This window comes from Vombatus ursinus, unplaced genomic scaffold, assembly GCF_900497805.2.
Source record: "Vombatus ursinus unplaced genomic scaffold, bare-nosed wombat genome assembly UNPS02000580.1, whole genome shotgun sequence".
In the NCBI taxonomy this organism is placed as follows: Eukaryota; Metazoa; Chordata; class Mammalia; order Diprotodontia; family Vombatidae; genus Vombatus; species Vombatus ursinus.
This window is the reverse complement of record NW_020940358.1, coordinates 2,053,391-2,073,621: the sequence shown is the minus strand read 5'-3', so window position 1 is coordinate 2,073,621 and position 20,231 is coordinate 2,053,391. Positions and strand designations below refer to the sequence as shown.

The window sequence follows — 20,231 nt, the reverse complement described above, 5'->3', positions numbered from 1 at the left end:
TCGGGCACTATGCTAAGCACTGGGACACTTAAAAGCAAGAGCTCCTGCCCTCAAGTAGCTTACAATCTAATTGCAAAACAGCATGCAAACAACTATGTACAAACAAGGTACATATAGGATAAATAGGAAATAATCAACAGAGAGAGGGCACTAGAATTAAGAAGGATTGGGAAAGGCTTCCTGTAGAAGGTGGGGTTTTAGCTGGGATTTGAAGAAAGCCAGGGAAGCCAGGAGGAAAAAATGAAGAAGGGAATTCCAGGCATGGAGGACAGCCAGAGAAAATACCTGGAGTCTGGAGATGGAGTGTCTTATGCAAGGAACAGCAAGGAGCCCAGTGTCACTGGATTGAAGAGTATGTGGTGGTGGTGGTAAGGTGTAAGAAGACTAGAAAGGTGGAAGAGGGCCAGGTTATGAAGGGCTTTGAAACCAAACAGATGATTTTATTTTCAGTCCTGGAGGTTATAAGGAGCCACTGAAGTTTATAGGGAGGTGGGGGGGGGTAGTGAGGGAGAAAGACAGAGATATATGTTTTTCGTAATTCACTTCAGGAAAATCACTAGTGGCTGAATGGAGGATGGATTGGAGTGGGGAGAGATTAGAAACAGGCAGACCCACTAGCAGCCTATGGCATTAGTCTAGGCGTGAGCGCCTATACTAGAGTTAGCGCAAGTCAAAAGAGCAAAAGTGGCATATTCAGATGTTGCAAAGGCAAAATCGATAGGCCTTGGCAACAGTTTGGATATAGGGGTGAGGGAAGGGTTCTGAACCTGAGAGACTGGGAGGATGTTGTTGCCCTACAGTAACAAAGTGGGGGACAGGGGGAGGCTTGGGGGAAAGATAATGAGTTCTGTTTGAACATATTGAATTTAAGATGTCTACTGCACATCCAATTCAAGATGTCTGAAAGATGCAAGACTAAAGGAGAGCAGAGAGATTGGAGCAGAAAAGGTAGATTTAAGAATCATCAGCACGGCAGCTAGGTGGTGCAGTGGATACAGCACCAGCCCTGGATTCAGGAGGACCTGAGTTCAAATCCGGCCTCAGATACGTAACACTTACTAGCAGTGTGACCCTGGGCAAGTCACTTAACCCCATTGCCTAACCAAAAAAAAAAAAACAAAACAAAAAAAACCACAAAAACCAATTTACTGTCATCTGCAACTGTAATAACTTTTGGGGCAGCTAGGTAGCACAGTGGATAGAGCACCAGCACTGAAGTCAGGAGGACCTGAGTTCAAATCCGGCCTCAGACCAAACACTTGACACGTACTAGCTGTGTGACCCTGGGCAAGTCACTTAACCCCAATTGCCTAAAAAAAAAAAAAGAATCATCAGCGGGGCAGCTAACTGGGGCAGTGGACAGAACTCTGGCCTTGGAGTTAGGAGTCCCTGAGTTCAAATCTGACCTCAGACACTTGACATTTACTAGCTGTGTGACCCTGGGCAAGTCACTTAACCCTGACTGCCTCACCAAAAAGCAAAAAAAAAAAAAATCAGCAGCATAGAGATGGTAATTAAATCCATGGGAACTGATAAGGTAGTATAGAAGGAGAAGAGGACCCAGGACAGAATCCTGAAGGACACCTATGGTTAGAAGGCATGATCTGGAGGAGGATCCAGCAAAGGAGACAGAAGGAGTGGTCAGATAGGTAGAAGGAAAACCAGGAGAGAATGGTGTCCTGAAAACGCAGAGGGAAGAAATTATCAAGGAGGAGAGTGATAACAATGTCATAGGCTGCAGAGAAAAGAATGACAATTGAGAAAAGATCACTGGATTTGGTAACTACGAAATCATCAGTAACTTGGGAGATAGCAGTTTTGGTGGAATGATAAGGTCCGAAGTTAAGAAGGAGTTAAGAAGAGAGTGAGAGGAGAGAACAACAATTGTAGACTGCCTTTTTGAGGAGTGTAGCTACAAAAGGCAGAAGAGAAACAGGAAGATAGCAGAGATGGAAGAACCAAGTGAGGGTTTTTTTCAAGATAAGAAAGACACGAGCATGGTTGTAGGCATTAGGAAAGGCTCCAGTAGAGGAAGAAAGTGAGTGAAGGTGACAGAGGGAGCAGTCTGTTGGAGGGGACAAGATGGAATGAGATCACTTGAACATGTCGAGGGGTAAGAAGTAAGGTCACTTCGTTATGAGATAGTGGTAGAAAGCATCTGAGTGATAGGAGATGAAGAAGAGGGGAGAAGAGGGAAGTCACTGTAAATGGCCTCAATTTCCTTTGGTAAAATGAGGCAAAAGTCTCAGCTAAGAGAGTGGGGGAAAGGGGAGTCATGGGAAATTTGAAGAGGGATGAAAAGGTGCAGAAGAGCCACTGTGGAGAATGGAATAGAGAGCTCACAAAAGAGGTACAGTAGGATTGCCTAGCAGCAGTGAGAGCCCAGTTGAAATTATGTAACATAAATTTGTAATGGACCCAGCCACAATGGCTGTGTGATGTGCCACCTTAGTTCAGCAGCACAGGTATAGGCACAAAGGTGACAAATGGTGATGATGCGGTTTAGGGGTTCAGAGGTCCTGGGTCCCAAAATCACAACATGCGGGTCCTGCCTGAAAGAATTTGACCCAAGTCTTCTTTCAGCTAAAGACAAGGTTTATTAGAACATCTGTCATATTGGACAGACTCTTAAGGAGTCTAAACATTAGTAAGCTATTGGCCAGATTATAAGAATCTGAGCAGTGGCTAGATTATAGAAATCTAAGCCGTGGCTAGATTATAGAAATCTAAGCCGTGGCTAGATTTCAGGAATCTAAGCTGTGGCTAGATTATAAGAATCTGAGCATCTTAATGGAGACAAGATGGACCTTATATACAGAAAGACTGTGGGAGGGATCTAGGAGTGGCCAAGTAGTCTATGAGGTAATAAAATTCCAGGGACCAGGACCATATGGCCAAGGGAGAATGGAGAAGTGGCCTGGTGCCATAGGGAGGTCCACAATGAAAGGCCAGTTGATGGGATCATAGCCTCGGGGGAATGCCAGATTTGGCCATGTGGGAAATTTTCGTCCGGGGTTTTTCCTTTCTGGGGACCAGATCCCAACCCCATCAGTGAGAGTGATTCAAGGCTTGAGGCTTGGCTGGGCATAAATGGCGATATGAGAAGGAGGGCAGGGATTCAAGACAGTGTAGAATTCAAGAGTATAGAAAGGAGTTGGTTTACCAAAAAGTCAAGATAAGGAGAGAGTGGCTACTGAGGGAAGATGGCATAGGAGAAAACTGAGAGATCAAGGAATTGGAGGTCATAGTAAAGATGACGAATAGGGTTATATAAAAGAAGGCAGAGGGAGAGGTGAAAAGCCAATAGATTATGGTCAGATAAAGGGATTTCAGAATTTTGAACTTGGAAGTGATACCTTTGTGGGTGATGGCAAGATCAAGGGTATAACTATCTTTGTGTGGCTGAGGTGAGGCAGAGGACTAACTCATGATTAGAGAGTAGGTTGCAGAACAGAGTGGTTAGGGAGGGAGAATCAGTGTGTATGCTGAAGTCCCATAATGAGGACAGGAGTTGGGGAGAAAAAAAAAAATTCTAAGCCAGGTATTGAAACTCACTGAAGAAGGAAGGGGAGTGACCTGAGTGTCTGTAAACAATAGCCACCAGGATTTTGATTGGATGGTAGATATGAATAGCATGAACATCAAAGGAAAAGAGGTTACTGAGTGAAGAAGAAAGAGAATCTGGAAATGGCAATGGGGAGCAAAGAGTATTCCAACTTTCCCACCTCAACAAGTGAGCCAAGGAGAATGAGTTAAGGAATAGTACTAGAAAGAGTAACCAGGGAGTCTGTGTCATCAAGGAAAAGCCAGGTTCCAGTAAGAGCTAACAGATGGAAGAAGTGGAAAAGGAATAGTTTAAGATGAAGCAAAGTCTGTTGCCTATGGAACAGGCATTCCAGAGGGCACAGTGAAAGGGCTAGATGGAGTTAGGTTGAAACTTTGGGGTGAAAGGGTTGAAGAGAATGGGTATGAAGAATCAGATGGTAGGGGATGTTGAGGGGGTTTGATGATGATCTACAGAACTTCATAGCCACCAGTAAAAGACAGGTATGACGAGGTGTGAGAATTTTCATCATTCACTGGAGGATGCCACTCCTCTACCCTCAAAGAAGCATAGCAGGAGATGGGAAGTCTGAAGTTGAAGGGAGAGTTGTTCTCCTTTGCACTGGAGGTTTTCTATATCTCAATTGGGAGACTGGGTTGGCAGCAAGAGGTAGAATATGACTTGTGCTGGCACAGATAGAAGTGGTTGCTTTGGGGTAGATGGAAGATGCCCAGCCGGGCCCCGAGCAGCCTTTCCTCAGGGGACACATTGTGTTGAGCAGGTAATGGAAGGTTTAGTACACTAGCATACCTGTGGTCTGAGATCTTCTCACCTAAAGAGGCTGGCTATGAGGCAGGAGAATCTTAGAAATGAGATCTTTATCAGAGAAACTTGCTTCAGAGGTTTTTCTCCCTGCTTTTAATCTTAGTTTTACTGGGGTTTTGGTGCAAAAACTTTTAAATTTTCTGCTGTCAAAATCATCCATTTTTTTCTTCTGTGATCCTCTCTGTCCCTTGTTTGGTCATGAACTTTTCGCCAATCCATAAACCTGACAGATAATTTTTTCCATGTTTCTCTGTTTATGCTATAACCTTTTATGGTCATGAATTCATATAGCACTTATTTTGGTGTATGCTGTAAGATGTTTGTCTTGATCTAATTTCTTCCATACTGCATGTTTAATTGTCCCAGCTTTTTTTTTTTAATCAAATATTGAGTCCTTATCCCAGTAGCTGGGTTCTTTGTGTTTATTAAACACTAGGCTACTAGATTCATTTGCTTCTATATGCCGTGTTCCTAATTTGTTCCACTAATCAGTTTCTCTATTTTTTAGCCAGTCCCAAATTGTTTTGAGAATTACTGCTTTGTAGTAAGTATAATATGAAGTCTACAATAGGATTAAATGCTTACATTTGTGTAATTTAAACTAGCCTTGCAGATTAAAAAGGACTAATAAACTCCTAGTCATAGCACCCATAGACTCTGGCTTGTCTATTTAACCAAAGACACCCTTCTACTGAGAATACAAAGACAAACCAAAGAAATGGGAAAATGTTCTCATCTCCCCCATTCAACCCTGACTCCAAGTAAAAGAGCAGGCAAAAATGCCAGATCTACTTACCCACACCAGTAAACAAGTCTGGAGGCCAGGCAAAATCTATAATGATGCAATTACGAAACTTTATTTGTTTTTAAGGTGTTTTCCTGAGGAAATAATTTCATTTTAAAAGAAATTTACAATTTGAACAAAAGTAACTGGAATGGACATATCTTATCTTCTACAGACATTTCAGTCATCACTACTAAGGCTATATTTTAAAAGATTTCTTTGTAAAAGATAACATTCCTAGAACACTCCTTTTCCCCCAGAATTGGGCATTTAGTCTCACTTAGCCAGAATAAGCAACCAATTGTGCCAGGGTATACAATTTCCATTTCATGCCCTCTGCTAAGAAGGTAGCTTAGCAAAGAATTTATATTGATATTTGACAGTCATCAGAGGTAGAAAAGGTCAATTTTAGGAACTCAAAAGCTAAGATCCATATGAAATACCCTTCAAAGCAGAAATGCTTAGCCAACTCTGAATGGCAAGAACACCAAATTTAAGGACTACAAAGAAAGAAACCACCTCCTTAGCAGCTTGCAATAAGCCTAGTAGTAGATTTTCATTTAAAGAAGCCACTAGCTTCCTCATAACTATACATGGCTATTCAAAGAAGTGGCTGAGTACTACATGTAATCAGAGAAACTTCATTTTAAAAAGTTAAACAGGGTTAAATATCACAAGGAACAATAAAATCCTTGTACAATTCACTCACAATGAAGAACCCAGTATTTCAGATTCATTTGTGGAAATGGCTGCCCTTTTTAAGTCCAATCTGAAAATTGGTCATAGTAAGTTATGCTTTAATTGACCTTGCTTCCCACTTCCAGAGGTGAAGGGAGTGATCATAAAAGGAACACGTGGCTAAGAGATTCACAACAGTCTTCGTTTTAGTAGGTTCTTCAGCCTCAAGAGCCATTCCCTTTGACCCTGCAGTAAGATGACCAGAACCCTCCTTAGTAACCAGTGGGACCAAGAAGTCCAGCGTCTCTGTTACGATCCCCTCATTCACTGTGCCTAGCTCATCTGAACTCTTTTTTTTGGCTATTGTATCCAAAGAGGATGAAGACAATGGACATGCGGTATCCGTATTCCAAGGAATATCTGATTTCCAGGTCCCCATGTCATTCTTATCGTCAGATGCTGAAAAAGCCTGTTGTTGAGTTTGTTTATCAGGGTGTAGACAAAGCCTGGACCAGTCAGCTCCATATGCCAATGAACTGTGCGACTCATAGGACACAGAGATAAAGGATCCCTCCTTCCTCTCCTCTATAGAAGAAATAAGGCAATAAAACACAACTTTCATGTTTCTGTGTTCATTAAGGTTATCAGCTATCACCAGCTAATAATGTTCTTTTTCCATCGATTCCTCCAAAATGACTAATCAAGAGCGTTGAGGAAAATGAGTTACAAGTATAGGCAGAAGTAACATAGTTAATAGTTTAGAGGTAAGTAGTTAAAGTTGATGAGGAAAATAACAGGAAACTAGTAAAGGTAAAATAGTCATAGACTGTTAAAAGGAATGTAGTAAAGGTAGTAAATTTATCAATGGTTAGTGAATTCCTTCTTGACTACTGCTTTAGGAAGCCAAAGAGAATTAGAAGCCAAATAAAAAAACTAAAGGTTTCTCTGCCAAGCGTAGAAAATTACCTTCTCTCTTATTCAAGCATGCTTAGAATTTTTTTTCTTTACTGGTCTAAAACTAAGAGGTTAAGGCTGATGGTCAATCCAGAAAAAGCTCCACTAAAGGCAAGGGCTACAACTACATTAGGATTTTGGTGGCTGAAGTCAAGAGAGGAAACAACTACAGCACCCAAAAATAGCAGTTAAACAAAAACGGTGCAGCAAAGGGGCAACTACACACTGGAACCCAACTCTTTACAGCAAATTTATGGGCTAAGGCCAGTACAAGAACATACCCTGGATGTCAGCCAACCCTGCAGCAACACTGATGCTGGTGGCCTGGACCAAAAGACATTCTGAGTATGCCAACAGCTGCCTGAAGACTCCTTTCGGTCCCACAGAAATGAAGAAATGCTGACTGGATGGTATCATTACCATAACAAAGGGATTGGAAAGGACAACTGCCCTGGGATAAGAAAGCTCTTCTCATGATCAATAGCATCAGGGAAAGAGCTTTGGTCTCTGGTGACCTATAGAATACTCCAAAGCTGACCCCTGGCCATGCTTCCTGATCCAACTCACCCAAAGGCTTGTGGCAGTTGAGGATCTTGAAGCCACTGTGCATACACGCAGCCAGAAGTAGGTGAGAGTACACAGGGTGCCACTTGAGTCTCCACACACCTCCATTTACACAAATGTCATCAAATGGCTGGTTCATGTTACGGGTGTCCCATAAGAGAATGTGCTCATCATAACTGAAACCAATGAATCACAGGAAAATTGTCAGAGAAAGCCAAACTCAAATTACCACCAGCAGCAGCACAAAAGACACCTGAGGGATAAAAAAACCATCCTGTAGAGAGAGAGGACAAGGCACAGTTCCCATCATTTTTCTCAACCCCATTATGGAAAAGGGTCTCTCTTCTAAATGAAAGCATCTCAAATTCAGTACAGTTCTGGGCCAGAAGCTGGCTTAGATGAGCATAACAAAGCACCACAAACTCAAACGGAATGGAGAGAGCCAAACAAACTAACTTAAGGAGGACTCACCTTCCTGTGGCCAGAATATTCTCCTGGTGGGGATTGCTCTGGATACTGCACACACCCATTGAATGTCTGCAATAAGAGATAGTCTATCAGACAGCAGGAAGCAAGAATGAGCAAGCTGCATGCAGATAACAAGAAGACTATTTCTTGGCAAACTCCATATAAGAAGACCCATGGAATACAGTAAAGAAAAATGAGGTAGGGAGGTAAAGAAGGTAAAATTAATGGATGACCCTGAATGCAAGTTTGATTAAAAGGGTTCCCGAGACAAGCCTTCATTCTCTGACCAGCTGGCACCGTGGGAGTTTACCTCTTACTGGTAAATAAAGGGCTGTCCAGGTTGCTCCTGGTGTCCCAACCTTTCAGAAGCCCATCATCACCACCTGTGTGAAGACAGAAATGTCCATCAACAATAGAACTAATTACAGACAAAGCTCAGAATCTGAGAGTCCTTAGTAAAAGATTTGTTCTCTGAAGTTTAGATTCAGTCAAATGGCCACACTTGAGGACCTAGAGGGCCACATGCAGCCTCAAGGCCTCAGATTCCCCATCCCTGGCTCAGACAGAGGGCTGACTAATCCCAAAGAACAGTTCTGATTACAACCCTCACCTACAGACTTAAGTTTTCCATGGAACACTAGAAAAAAGACCATGATTTTTTCTCTTTTTTCCCTTATATTCTTCCTCCTCCCTTCACTCCACTTCTCTTTAGGAACGTAAACTATAAACAAAAGTTGATTAACCAAGTGCAACCCAAATAATCCAATGTTGTATCCATAGTCATGTGGTCAAAACTGCCAGTGTGTTTCCCTAAAATGCTTGACAATTTGATGTTAAGGGAAGTGATGGCCTTTACCAAATTCTGACCTGAATAGACTATGTCTGTTTGCCAGTAATCAAAGGCAGCAATCCAGGCTTCAAAGTCATGAGCCTTCCAATCTGACAGATTATGTATTGAAGATTCTGATTCATCCACAGCAAGGAAGTGGAGGTGCCCCTTCGAATCACTGCTAATTATTCTTAAGGGCTGACCAGTGGCCCTAGAGATGTAAAGTCAATAAGAAAAGTGAGTTAAAGTCTATTTGCTGATTTGAACCCACCATCCCCTTTCCATCTCAAGTGTAGGATACCGTAAGTATCATGGCAGAAGTCCCAACCCTAAAATACAATCATCTTTAAAAGTACTATACACTAATTTTACCTCTCTACAAAGAATAGGCCTCAGCTAGCTGAGGCCGACTTCAGTATTTGGGGAAGACCTCAGTTTCCACTTGAGATTACAAAAAGCAATAAATATCAGTTTTTCCAGATAAAAGATCATCATCACTGTCATCTATTTAAATAGCAATGATGTCATAATCTAAGATCTATGAGATCAAAAACAATGGCAAACACAGTAAAACAGCTTTGGCATTCAGTTATTTGAGAATAAGAACTGGCCGTGAAAGGAGCAACAATGGATCCCAGCAATTTACCTCATGGCTTGTCCCACTGACCAGTCCAGAGACAATGCAATACGATGTTCCCCCAGGTCTTTCTTAAGAAGTGGCTGTAATGTGTAATGGTTCTTCTACTAGAGGCAAAAAAAGAATCTATCAAGGGGAAGCATGAGCTCTGAATAATCCCACAATCCCAAAGTGCTCTTCCCTCTTAATCTAGGTAAGCAAATCCTCCAATGATCTAAGAAGCTAAACACTGACAGTCAGAAATCTCCACAAGTCTTCACCCCTGCATGATATCTCAAGAGAAAGAATAGCTGCCCTCTGTCTCTGAGGGCCCTTTTTCAGTCACAGTGATCTCTATCAACGTGATCTTTGTCACTATGACAAAACAAGACCAGGCCAGTCCCAACAAAGGAGGCACCACAGACATCTTCACCACTGCCACCACCAGCATGGAAGTCAACATACCCTAAAGTATTATAATAAGAGCTTCTCTTCCCACGACTACTCAAAGATGATTAAAGTGCTGCCCAATACAATAAAAACTTATTAATTTACCCAAGTTTGACATGAATAGTGGGAGAAAATATCAAACCAATATCGATCTTGTAAAATATACAGTCATAGATAACTTTCTTAAAGAAATGCAGTTTAAAATACCTTGGCATAGTCGAAAGAACATAAGATTTGGAGAGACTACCTGGGTTCAAACCCCAGCTCTGCCATTTACTACCTATATGACCATGGGCAAAGTCATACATTAACCTCTCTGAGCCTTGGTTTCTCACATACAAAATGAGGGGATTGGAATAAATGATCTACAACATCCTGAATAGGTGCAAGAAGTTCAAGGAATACTTGCTGGTTTGGGCTGACAAGAATAGAAGACAAATGGATCAAAGATTGTCCTAGAAACATTTGTTTTAATATAATAGATAATATTTATGTTGTGCTTAAAATTTACAAAGAACTTTAAAACATTACATGCTGATCGCAACAACTCTGAATTAAGTACTATTATAATATCCATTTTACATATGAGACAAAAAGGCTTAGAAAGAACGACTTGAATCACACAGCTAATAAGTGTATGAAAGGCAAGAATCAATCAGGCATTTATTGAGCACCTACAATGTGCTTAATAGGCATTATACGAAGTCCTGGAAGTACAAATTATAAAAAAATGAAACAACCCCTATTTCTCTCACAGTGTACATTCTATCCAAGGAGACAAAAGATACATACATAAGTAAATACAGAACAAATGCAAAATAAAGACAAGGTACTTATGAAGGAAGAATACTGGAAGATGGAGAGATCAGGAAAACTTCCAGTTTGTTTGGAAGTGATACTTGAGCTGCTTTTATGAAGGTCATACTTTGAAGAAAGTAAGGGATTCTATGAGACAAAAGTGAGGAGAAAATAAGTGCGTTCCAGAACTGGAAGAAGGCCAGGGTAAAGGTAAATGGAATGCCAAGTGTGAGAAAGAGAGAGAGAAGGCCAGCTTGGCTCAGTCTCAGGACTAAGGGAAAAGGACCAATGTATACAACTGAACTGGAAAGAAAGAACCAAGGTCTTTCCTAACTCTAAGTCCAAGGCTCCTTCCAATATACCAGGGGTTCTTCACCTTTTTATGGCGTGGATTTCATTGCCAGTCTGGTGAAGTCTATGGACTCCTCCTCAAAATAGAGTATTGTAGTCTACATTCATAATTGAAGGAAATGTTAAATTTCAGCTAAAGTTTGGTACAAATAAAGGTGTAACTTTTTTTTTCCCATTCAAGTTCACAGACTCTTGAAATCCATCCAACTACTCCCTAGGAGTCCATGGACCCTAGGTTAAGAACGCCTGTACTACACCCAGGCTGTAAACACTCACTTCAAAACTTCAAGGATCTGATATTCCATTGATGTAGAATGCAACCCCTCCATGCTTGTGCAGACTATCTTCATAAGTTGTTTTGACCAAAGAAATTAGTAAGCTGATGGCCAACATTCTGGTAATGACCCTCTCTAAACTTAGCGAAGCTGGCCCTGTGACGGCAGGCATACAATTCACTAATTCAATTCAATAACCACTTCTTAAGAGCTCACTATGTGCCCAGCATTGTGCTAGCTGCTGAGGTTTACATAATACAAGGGACTCATCCTCAACAAGACTGGGAACCATTACCACTAGGGAGATACAATATATAAATGGATAAATTCAAAATACATACAAAGTAAACACAAATTAATTCAGGGGAAAGGAGCACTAACAACTAGGAGAATTAGGAAAGACTTCTAATAGGAAGTGACTCTTCATTGAGTCTTGAAAGACATTGGGATTCCAAGAGGAGAAGATGCAGCCCCTCACCAGGTCAATGAGGGAGGGCCCACCAGCGCTGGAGCTCCACTGGTACAGCTTTGCAGAACAGTCACCTCTACATCAAGATGAGGCATTAATGAGTGGAAAAGAACTGCTTACAATGACCATATTCATAATTTAAAAGCAAATGCTGCTAAAGTAATATCTGAAGTTTGTTAACCCACTTTTACTAAACTAAAGTTTCCCTTGTTTATTCTACAAATTTATTTAGTAAACTCCACCCACCCATCAAAGAGGGAACCTTTGGCCTAAGCAACCCTCAATTAACAAAAATTCTGATTTAGTATGGTTCAATCATAGACTTTTCCCCCAAAAGTGAATAAGAGACAAAACTTCTTGGACAAGTGCAACTTCCACTTCCTCAACATGCAATCATGTAATCTGGTTTCCATTCTCATTACTCTTTGAAACTGTTACTGAAAAGTCACCAAAGACTTCCTAAATGTACATCCAATGGCTGGTTCTCAGTCCTCATCTTCTTCAACCTTCTCTGCAGCATTTCACAGTGCTGACAACCCATTCCTCCATGATACTGTATTCGCTGACTTCCACCTCACCATATTTTCCTTTTTCTAACCCTAGGTCTTCCCCAAGGCTCTAGGCTCTTTTCTTTTCCCTCTCTCCATCTCCCTTTCCTTATAATCTCATCAGATCCCATCCCAAACTCAATACGTTTCCATCTCCCTCACAAAATACTCTCCTCCTTCAAATTTCCTTGTTTCTTTTAAGGGTATAACCATCCTTCCAAACATTCAGGTTTGCAATCTTGGTCAGGCAGTCAAGCAGCATTTATTCAGAACCTGCTATATGCTAGGCACTTTGCCAAGCACCGAGAATACAAAAAAGGGCAAAAAATAGCTCATGCTCTCAAGGAGTCATGATCTAATGGGGGAGACAACAGGTAAATGGCTATGTAGAAACAAGATACAGACAGATAAATAGGAAATGATCTCAGGGGGATCACACCAGCATTAAGGGAGATCAGGAAAGCAGCCCTCTATTCTCTCTTCCACAATTCAATTCAACAAGCCTTGAATATTAAACACCCTACCCCACATATCCAATCAGTTGTCAAGTCTTATCAACTCTACCCTCACAACAGCTCTCAACCTCTTCCTTTCCTGTTCATAAGGAGCACACTTTCATAGATTTTATCATCTTTTACCCAGACTATCCCAACAGCCTTCTATTTGACTCCAGTTTCCAGTCTCTCCTCTCTCCTCTACATGGTTATCAAAATAATCTTTCTGAAGCACAGACCACGTCATTCCACTGCTCAAAACACTTCAGAGGCTGCCTAATGCCTCTAGGATAAAATACAAGTTCCTCAGCTTTGCATTTAAAGTCCTTCACAATCTGTCTCCAATTTATCTTTCCATGCTTAATGTGCACAACTCCACCTCTTCCTTCTCTTTATGTCCCACTAAAACAAGTCTACTTGATTTTCCCCAAACATGGCCTTCCATCTTCTGTGTCAGGGCTTTTCCACAAGCTCAATCTCCCCCATGCTCAAGATGCACACTCTCCTAACCTCCACTTCTATGACCTCTAGCTTCCTTCAAGGCTCAGCTCATGGGCCATTTCCTACTAGAAGCTTTTTTGGCTTCCCTTAGTTGTTAGTGCTCTGTCAAAAAGGACCACGTATGTTAAGGGTTCTTAATCTCTGTGTCTTGGAATCCTGTAGTCTGGTGAAGGCTTTCTCAGAAAAACATTTTAAAATGCATAAAATACAAAGGATTAAACAGGAAAACAGTGATATTAAAATAAAGTTATCAACTATTAAAAAACCAAGTTCACAGATGCTGTGTCAAGAATCCCTGCTATATTTACATGTTGGTTTACATACGCCTGATATATTTAATGTTTCTTCCCACTAGAATGTAAGCTCTTTGAAGGCAGGGGCTGTTTTCTTTGTTTTGTCTTTGTATCTCCCGTATCAAAACATAGTGCCTTGCACATAGCAGAAACTTTAAAAAATGTTTGTTGATTTGGGTTTCCTGGGATTCTATTCTTGTCTCTCTTATTGCTCCTTCTCAATTACAAAATCATAGGACTTAAAGTTGGTAGAGATCTTGGAGACTGTAAAGTATAAAGCCCTCAATTTTATATTTCTCTTTACCCTCTCTATGTGATTTCATATACTCATAGGTGTTCAACCATCAACTCTATGAGGATGACTCCAAAATATAAATATATAGATACCCCTGACACTTCTCTCTGGATAAAGGTTTGTATCTCCAATTACCCAGTTGGGCTTCAGTACCCTGGGCTTTGCTTTTGTAAGCATAGCAAGCATTGTCATTTTTATCTTCACTTAGCACCAACAAAATATCCACCATGAATAACCAGTTTCATGTGAACAGTTTTATATTCTCAACTGTATGCAGGAGCTATTGTCCTTAATAAAATACAAACTCATTGGAAACTGGGGTTGAATTCAGAGTAGCGCTTTTGTCATTATGTTTTTGGGGGTGCAGTGGAAAAAATACTTAAGAGTAAAGACCTTGGTTGGAATCCCAGCTCTGCTACTTATCTATTCCAAATCGTTTAACCTCATTTGTAAAATGAGGTTAGACTAGGTAACTCTTAAGGTCCCTTCCAATTATAAACATATTCCTTTGATACTATGTTCTCAGTCAACAGATACAAAAAATACAACTATTATCAAGGGAGAGGGATCTGAAAAAATTTTATATTAAAAATAGGCCCTCATACTTGAAAAAAAGAAACTTTTTAACCCACTCCCTTTTGTAAACTTATTTAGACATAGTTTTCACCTTATTTTCTCAAAGCACTTAAAGAGAGTACTTGCCTTTAGAGCACATAGGCATAGCTTTCCCAGTGACTGACCTCTAATTCCATCAACTTAAGCAACTCTATGCATCCTTGAGCATCTACAAATCCCAGGACAGCCTGGCCAGCAACTGGAACGGAGCACCTTGGGAGAGAGGAGACACCAACCTTAAGTCAGAACTAAAAAGGTGGAAGCAAGTATAAGCATGAACAGAAAATGGTACAGAGTGTCCCATTTAAACACAAGCCCAAAGTTGGGTTGGTGCCTATGATTCAGCTCCCAGGGAAACTGTATATTTTTCTTAACAAGAAGCGAAAGAAAAAATAGTCACTTGTAAAGCAAAAACACTTGAGAATAAAATACTTCTTGGGTGCCACCTAGTGGACGAGGTTGGAATACACAGGATAGAGAAAAATATAGCACTAGCTAGAGTATCCCTTTCACACCTACCATGCCTTTAAATGCTCACAGGAATTCCACCTTTCTCTTGCCTTAAAGGAAATGTAATTGTGTCAGTCAACAAGCATTTTATTAAGCACTTATAACATATCAGACACTGTGCTAGAAACGCAGAAAGAGTCCCTGGCCTCCAGTCTAATGGAGAAGACAACATGTAAAAAACCATGTACGTGACAGATTTATACACATGTACAAGGTGAACTGATAATCTTAGATAATCTTATGGGGAAGGCACTAGCATTAAAGGGGAATTAGGAGAAGTTTCTCATATAAGATATGATTTCAGCTGAGACTTGAAGGAAGTTAGGGCATCCGAGAGGTAGAGAGGAAGACGGAGAACATTCCAGACACAAGGGGGAACAGCCAGTGAAAATGCCGAGAGTCAGGAGATGAGAGTGTTCCGTTTGAGGAACAGGAAGGAGGGCCAGTATCACTGCATCAATAAATATGTGGAGGAGAGTAAGGTGGAATAAGATTGGAAGTTAAGGAAAGGATCATGTTATAAAGGGTTTTAAAGCCCTAAAGAGAATTTTATTCTTGCTCCTAGAGGTAAGAAGATAGCTGAGTTGATTGAGTGGGGAAGCAGTGGAGGGTAAGAGGATGTGATCTGAGAGGATCACTTTGATAGCTGAATAAAGGAAGGTATGGAGCGGAGAGGGACTAGAGGCAAGAAGACCAACCAAAAGGCTATTATGATAATGCAATCATGAGATGATAAGGGCCTGTACCATATAGTCGGTCAACTAACATTTATTAAATGCCTCCACTATGCCAGGCAATTTGCTAAGTACTGGGGATAACAAAGAAGGGCAAAAGGCAGTCCCTGCTCTCAATGAGCTTATAGTCTAATGAGGGAGACAACTATGCAAATAACTATGTACAAACAAAATATAGACAGGATAAACTGAAAATAAACAATAGAAAGAAAGCAGTAGCATTAAGGGGAGCTGGGAAGGACTCCGTGCAGGGACTTTAGCTGAGACTTGAAGGAAGCCAGGGATGGCAGGAGACAGATGAGAAAGGAGAGCATGCCACCAGGCATGGAGAAAGTCAGAGAAAATGATGTCACTGGATTATAGAGTGAGCAGGGAGAAGGGATGAAAGGTGTCAGAAGACTGCACCAGCATCAGAATGGTGGCAATGTCAGAGGAGGGAAGCGGACATGTGAAAGATACTGCAAAGTTAGAATTGATAAGACCACAACAGACTGGAGGAGTCGGGGTGAGAGAGTGAGGAGTCAAGGATGATACCTAGATTGGAAGACTGAGCAACTGGGAGAATGGCAGTGCCCTCAACTGTAACAGGAAAGTTAGAAAAGGGGAAAGGTTTGGGAGGAAAGAGAAGTTCAGTTTGAGAAATGCCAAGTTTAAGATGTCCAACAGGCAATTGAAGATAACAAGACTGGAGGGCAGGAAAGAAGTTAGAGTTGCATGACTCCTGATGTTCCCCAAACCAACTCTGGGCCCCTTCAAATTGTATGTACCATTTCATATCCAGAATAGCAGCACAGTCTTTCCTCTGGATTTCAGTAAGAGGGGAATCAGTGGCATCCTTATTGAATCTATACAGGTAAAGACGACCCATACGGACATAAGCATCCACAACTTCAATGATGCTCGATCCACCCTACAAGAAAGACAGGAAAAAACTCTCTTACTTATCCCTAAAAGATGTGACACAACTGCAACTGGGGAAAATGGGAGAGGAGGGGAGAGAGAGAAAAGGAGAAAGGGAGAGAGGGAGGGAAGAAAGGAGGGAGAAAGGAAGGGTCTGGAGGGAGGGAGGGAGAGGGAGGGAGAGACAGAGACAGAGAGAGAGAATTAATTTTCCAGGATCACAGTGAAAGTTGGTAATAAATAGAGGAAAAAAAAAAGAAGCCAATATTCCATACCTTAACGACTGTACCACACAACCTACCTCTCAAGACAAGGAGTTTTGGCCTATGCATACAGTTAGGAACATAAGAATGTCCATATTGGATTAGACCTATGGCCCAGCCAACGAAGGATTCTGTCTTGCAGTCACAAAAAGATGAATCCTAAGAGTATGATTGTTCTTTTTCACTTCAATCTCAAAAGGTTAGGCACATATACCCCCCAAAAGTCTAGCTTTCCTTCAAATTAAACTGCCATTCATGGACTTAATGAGACCACTTTATGCTCTTTATATTTTAATCTTGTATTAAATTAGCAAATTTTTGAAACTTTACTACTTTGAATTTTCAAGACATGTCCTTAGTTTCTGACGCAGGTAGCACAGTGGACTGGGCATGTGAATTAAAGTGAGGATAGACTTGAGTACAAATCTTGCTTTAGGCACTTACTAGCTATGTGACACTGAGCAAGCCACTTAACCTCAGCTTGCCTCAGTTTCCTCATTTGTAAAGTGGAGATAACAAGAGCACTTATCTCCAAGGTTGTGGAGGGGATCAAATGAGTTAACATATATAAGCCTACATAAATGCTAATTTATTGTTAATAAATCTATTTATCTCCTCTCCATCCCCTTTATGATTTGACATAACTCAGCCTCTTGGCTCTTATCCCTACTGGCCCATAAAGATTTAAAGCTTTTCTGTCCTCAAAGTGAGGATTTTAATCCTACTTTAATCAGTTCAGCTATCCTGTTCTGGGACTCGAATTTCTTTACTCGCAGAAATGATTATACACAGTAAACCTTTGGGCTGTTATCCTCTAACCAGTCACCAGTCCTTGATGTCCCAGAAGTCGGGAGCCGGGGGCGATCACTTAAGAGCACAGAGGCATCAAGGTGGGGGCGGTAGGATTGACCACCTCCCCAGAGCAGACCCAGCAGACCCCCTACCTGGCTCCCCAGCTTATTAGCTTCGGGCTCCGCCTCTGGGAGGGCGGCGGACATGTCGGATTCGGACTCCAGTGCCTGCAGCTGGTAGGTGCCGCAGACCAGCAGGTCACTCATGCCCTCCAGCGGGCACCACTCCACGGTGTCCGCGCTGTACTCCGTGTCAATCACCCCAACGGTCTCAACAGGTGGCACATCCTCCCGGAGGAGAGCCTGGAAGTAGGCTGTCTGGGAATCCGCGTCCTGGGAGGCCATGCGGTAGGGCATGAAAACCACGAGCGAAAGTGGAGCCAGAAGGGAGGGCCCGCCGGCTAACAACACTGGCCAGAAAAAGACCGGACGTGGCGCAGGAAAAGCGAGAACGTGATTGGGCGGGGCTAGAATCGGAGGGGGCGGGACGAGATGGCGCAGAACTAGAACCAGAAGGGCGGGGCTCGGCCGTGGGCTGACACTCAAACACTGTTCCAGGGGCCAGAAAGGCTGCGTCGGTGGGGGCCCTTGCCGAATGCAGAAAGACCTTACTCCACAGGGACCCAGTCCCTCCTACAACACCAGCCCCACGTTGGTGCCCCTCACAGCCGTCTCCACGCCTGGAGGCTGGCTTCTTCAGCGACTACTTCCGGGGTATCGGAAGCTGGACTTCCTTGATCGGGGGCGGTCCTATCTGTCTCCCTGCGCGTGCCTGGCCTTAGGGTTAATATACCAGGGTTCAAACCTGGCGCGGGACCACGTGTACGTTTTGGGCGGTGCGTGCGTACGCACGTTCGGGGCTGGCGCGGGGCAGGGATTACTGGAAGGGGTGGGGGCGGAAGGGTGAGCGGTTATCTTGGAGTCCTGGTAGCTTGCTATAGACGCGTGGTTCCAGATGACTTTTTTTTTCCAAGAGGTGCGGGAAGGGTTGTAGAAGAGGCATAGGGATGGCGGGAATTCATGAGGGCAAAGTGGAGGGGGTAATGGGTCCTTGTCCCCTGAGAACTCGTCCTTGGGTCTGGGGAGAGACCCAGCGGACCATGCTGTCTCTGCCAGAGTGCTGCGGCCGATTCCAGACAGGCAGACCCTCCTCCTGAAACATGGAGCTAGAGAACAGGGCACCTGGTGGATGATATGGCATCAAATTATTATTAATAATAAACTAACATCCGTATAGTACATTATGGTATGCCCCGAGCTGCCTCTAAATTAACAACCTTGAAAACATCCCTGGCGACAGGAAGAAACCTGAGAGAGGGGGACCGAGTTCAAGCCCCCAGATACAGGATAGGAGGCTGGGAAAACTGGGTTCTCTTTCTGGCTGTGCCACTTGGGCTTTGGTTTCCCATCTATGAAATGGAGATTTCGGGGTCCTTGTGATTAAATGAGATATGTAGACGTAACATGTTTTGGAATCACACCCTTAGGCTTCTCCCTATTTCTTAACACTTCCAGATTCAGCCATCAGTGACAAAGTTCACGAATCATTCCAGCCCCGAAACCTGGAGCCAATTCTGGGTCCAGGATTTCACATCAACTCCCAAAACATACTTTTGTCCAGACTGTGTCTCCTATTCACCACCATATGATGGATGATAGCATGCTTCACCTGGGTTATAGTAACATCCTAAAATAGCCCCAGACATAGATCTTTGCCCTATGCACTAAACAAAGGTGCCAATGGAGGTCCACTTACATCAGGGTATTAAAATCAGAAGGAAAATAAAGACCTTGCAATTTTAACATTAGGTTAAAGCCCAGGATAGTGTTAAGGATAGTTTTACAGAACCCCAAGCACAGACAAGAAGTCAAGGAAGTCACAGGAGATACCGTGGGAGTATATAGACCTGTTTCCCTTCCACATGAGAAACCCTAATCACTAGACTCTTGCCAAACCAGTTTGTCCTTCTTTTCTAATCCTTCACATTTACTATTCAACAAATGGGCCTCAGGGACTAGACATTCTTTCATCTGAGTTGATTCGTCCCCATTCCTAGCTCCTATCCCCTCCTCAAAGTCCATGCTGATGGCTGATGCATCCTGCACTCCTATCAAACAGCCTTATCACATAAAAGCAACTGCTGTTTGAGAGTTGTCTTATTCTGACCATCTGCATAACTATGAAGCTTGAACCTGACTGGACATAACATCTTCGTGGGCAGCTACACAAATCACTTAATGTTTACCATCAAGAGGAGCTGCCTCTCCTCTCCCTCCAAAATAATGAGCCAAAAAGCCCCATCATCGAACAATCCTTGCTTTTCTTCCAATACGATTGCAGTAAGCACTTAATGCTCTTGGAATTCAATATGGAAAAAAAGGTTGCCAGTCCCACAAATTTTTTACACCTGATCATGAACAGACACAAGGCAGCAATCCCCATCAATTTAATGTAAAAGATGGTGATATTTAACATGCTGCCCCAGAATTATTGTCATCTAAAATAGTCTCAGCCAAACATCTCTGTCCTGTGCCCTTGAACAAGAAGAAATGGGACACTAAGCTGTCCACTTATAAAGTATCTAAATTGAGGCTATTAAAATCAGAAAGATTATAATTTTT

General features: G+C 42.3%; 1 protein-coding gene across 1 annotated transcript; it reads right to left on the bottom strand.

The window, feature by feature from the left end:
* Window positions 1-5,214: 5,214 nt before the first annotated feature.
* Window positions 5,215-18,243, bottom strand: DPH7 (diphthamide biosynthesis 7). The gene is made up of 9 exons (XM_027852978.1): window positions 17,703-18,243; window positions 16,363-16,505; window positions 14,477-14,564; window positions 9,293-9,387; window positions 8,685-8,857; window positions 8,128-8,200; window positions 7,821-7,886; window positions 7,353-7,525; window positions 5,215-6,416 (listed from the first exon to the last, which is right to left on the bottom strand). The coding sequence occupies exons 1-9, from the start codon at window positions 17,964-17,966 to the stop codon at window positions 5,944-5,946; spliced, it is 1,548 nt and encodes a 515-aa protein (XP_027708779.1). The 5' UTR covers window positions 17,967-18,243; the 3' UTR covers window positions 5,215-5,943.
* Between the last annotated feature and the right edge of the window lie 1,988 nt (window positions 18,244-20,231).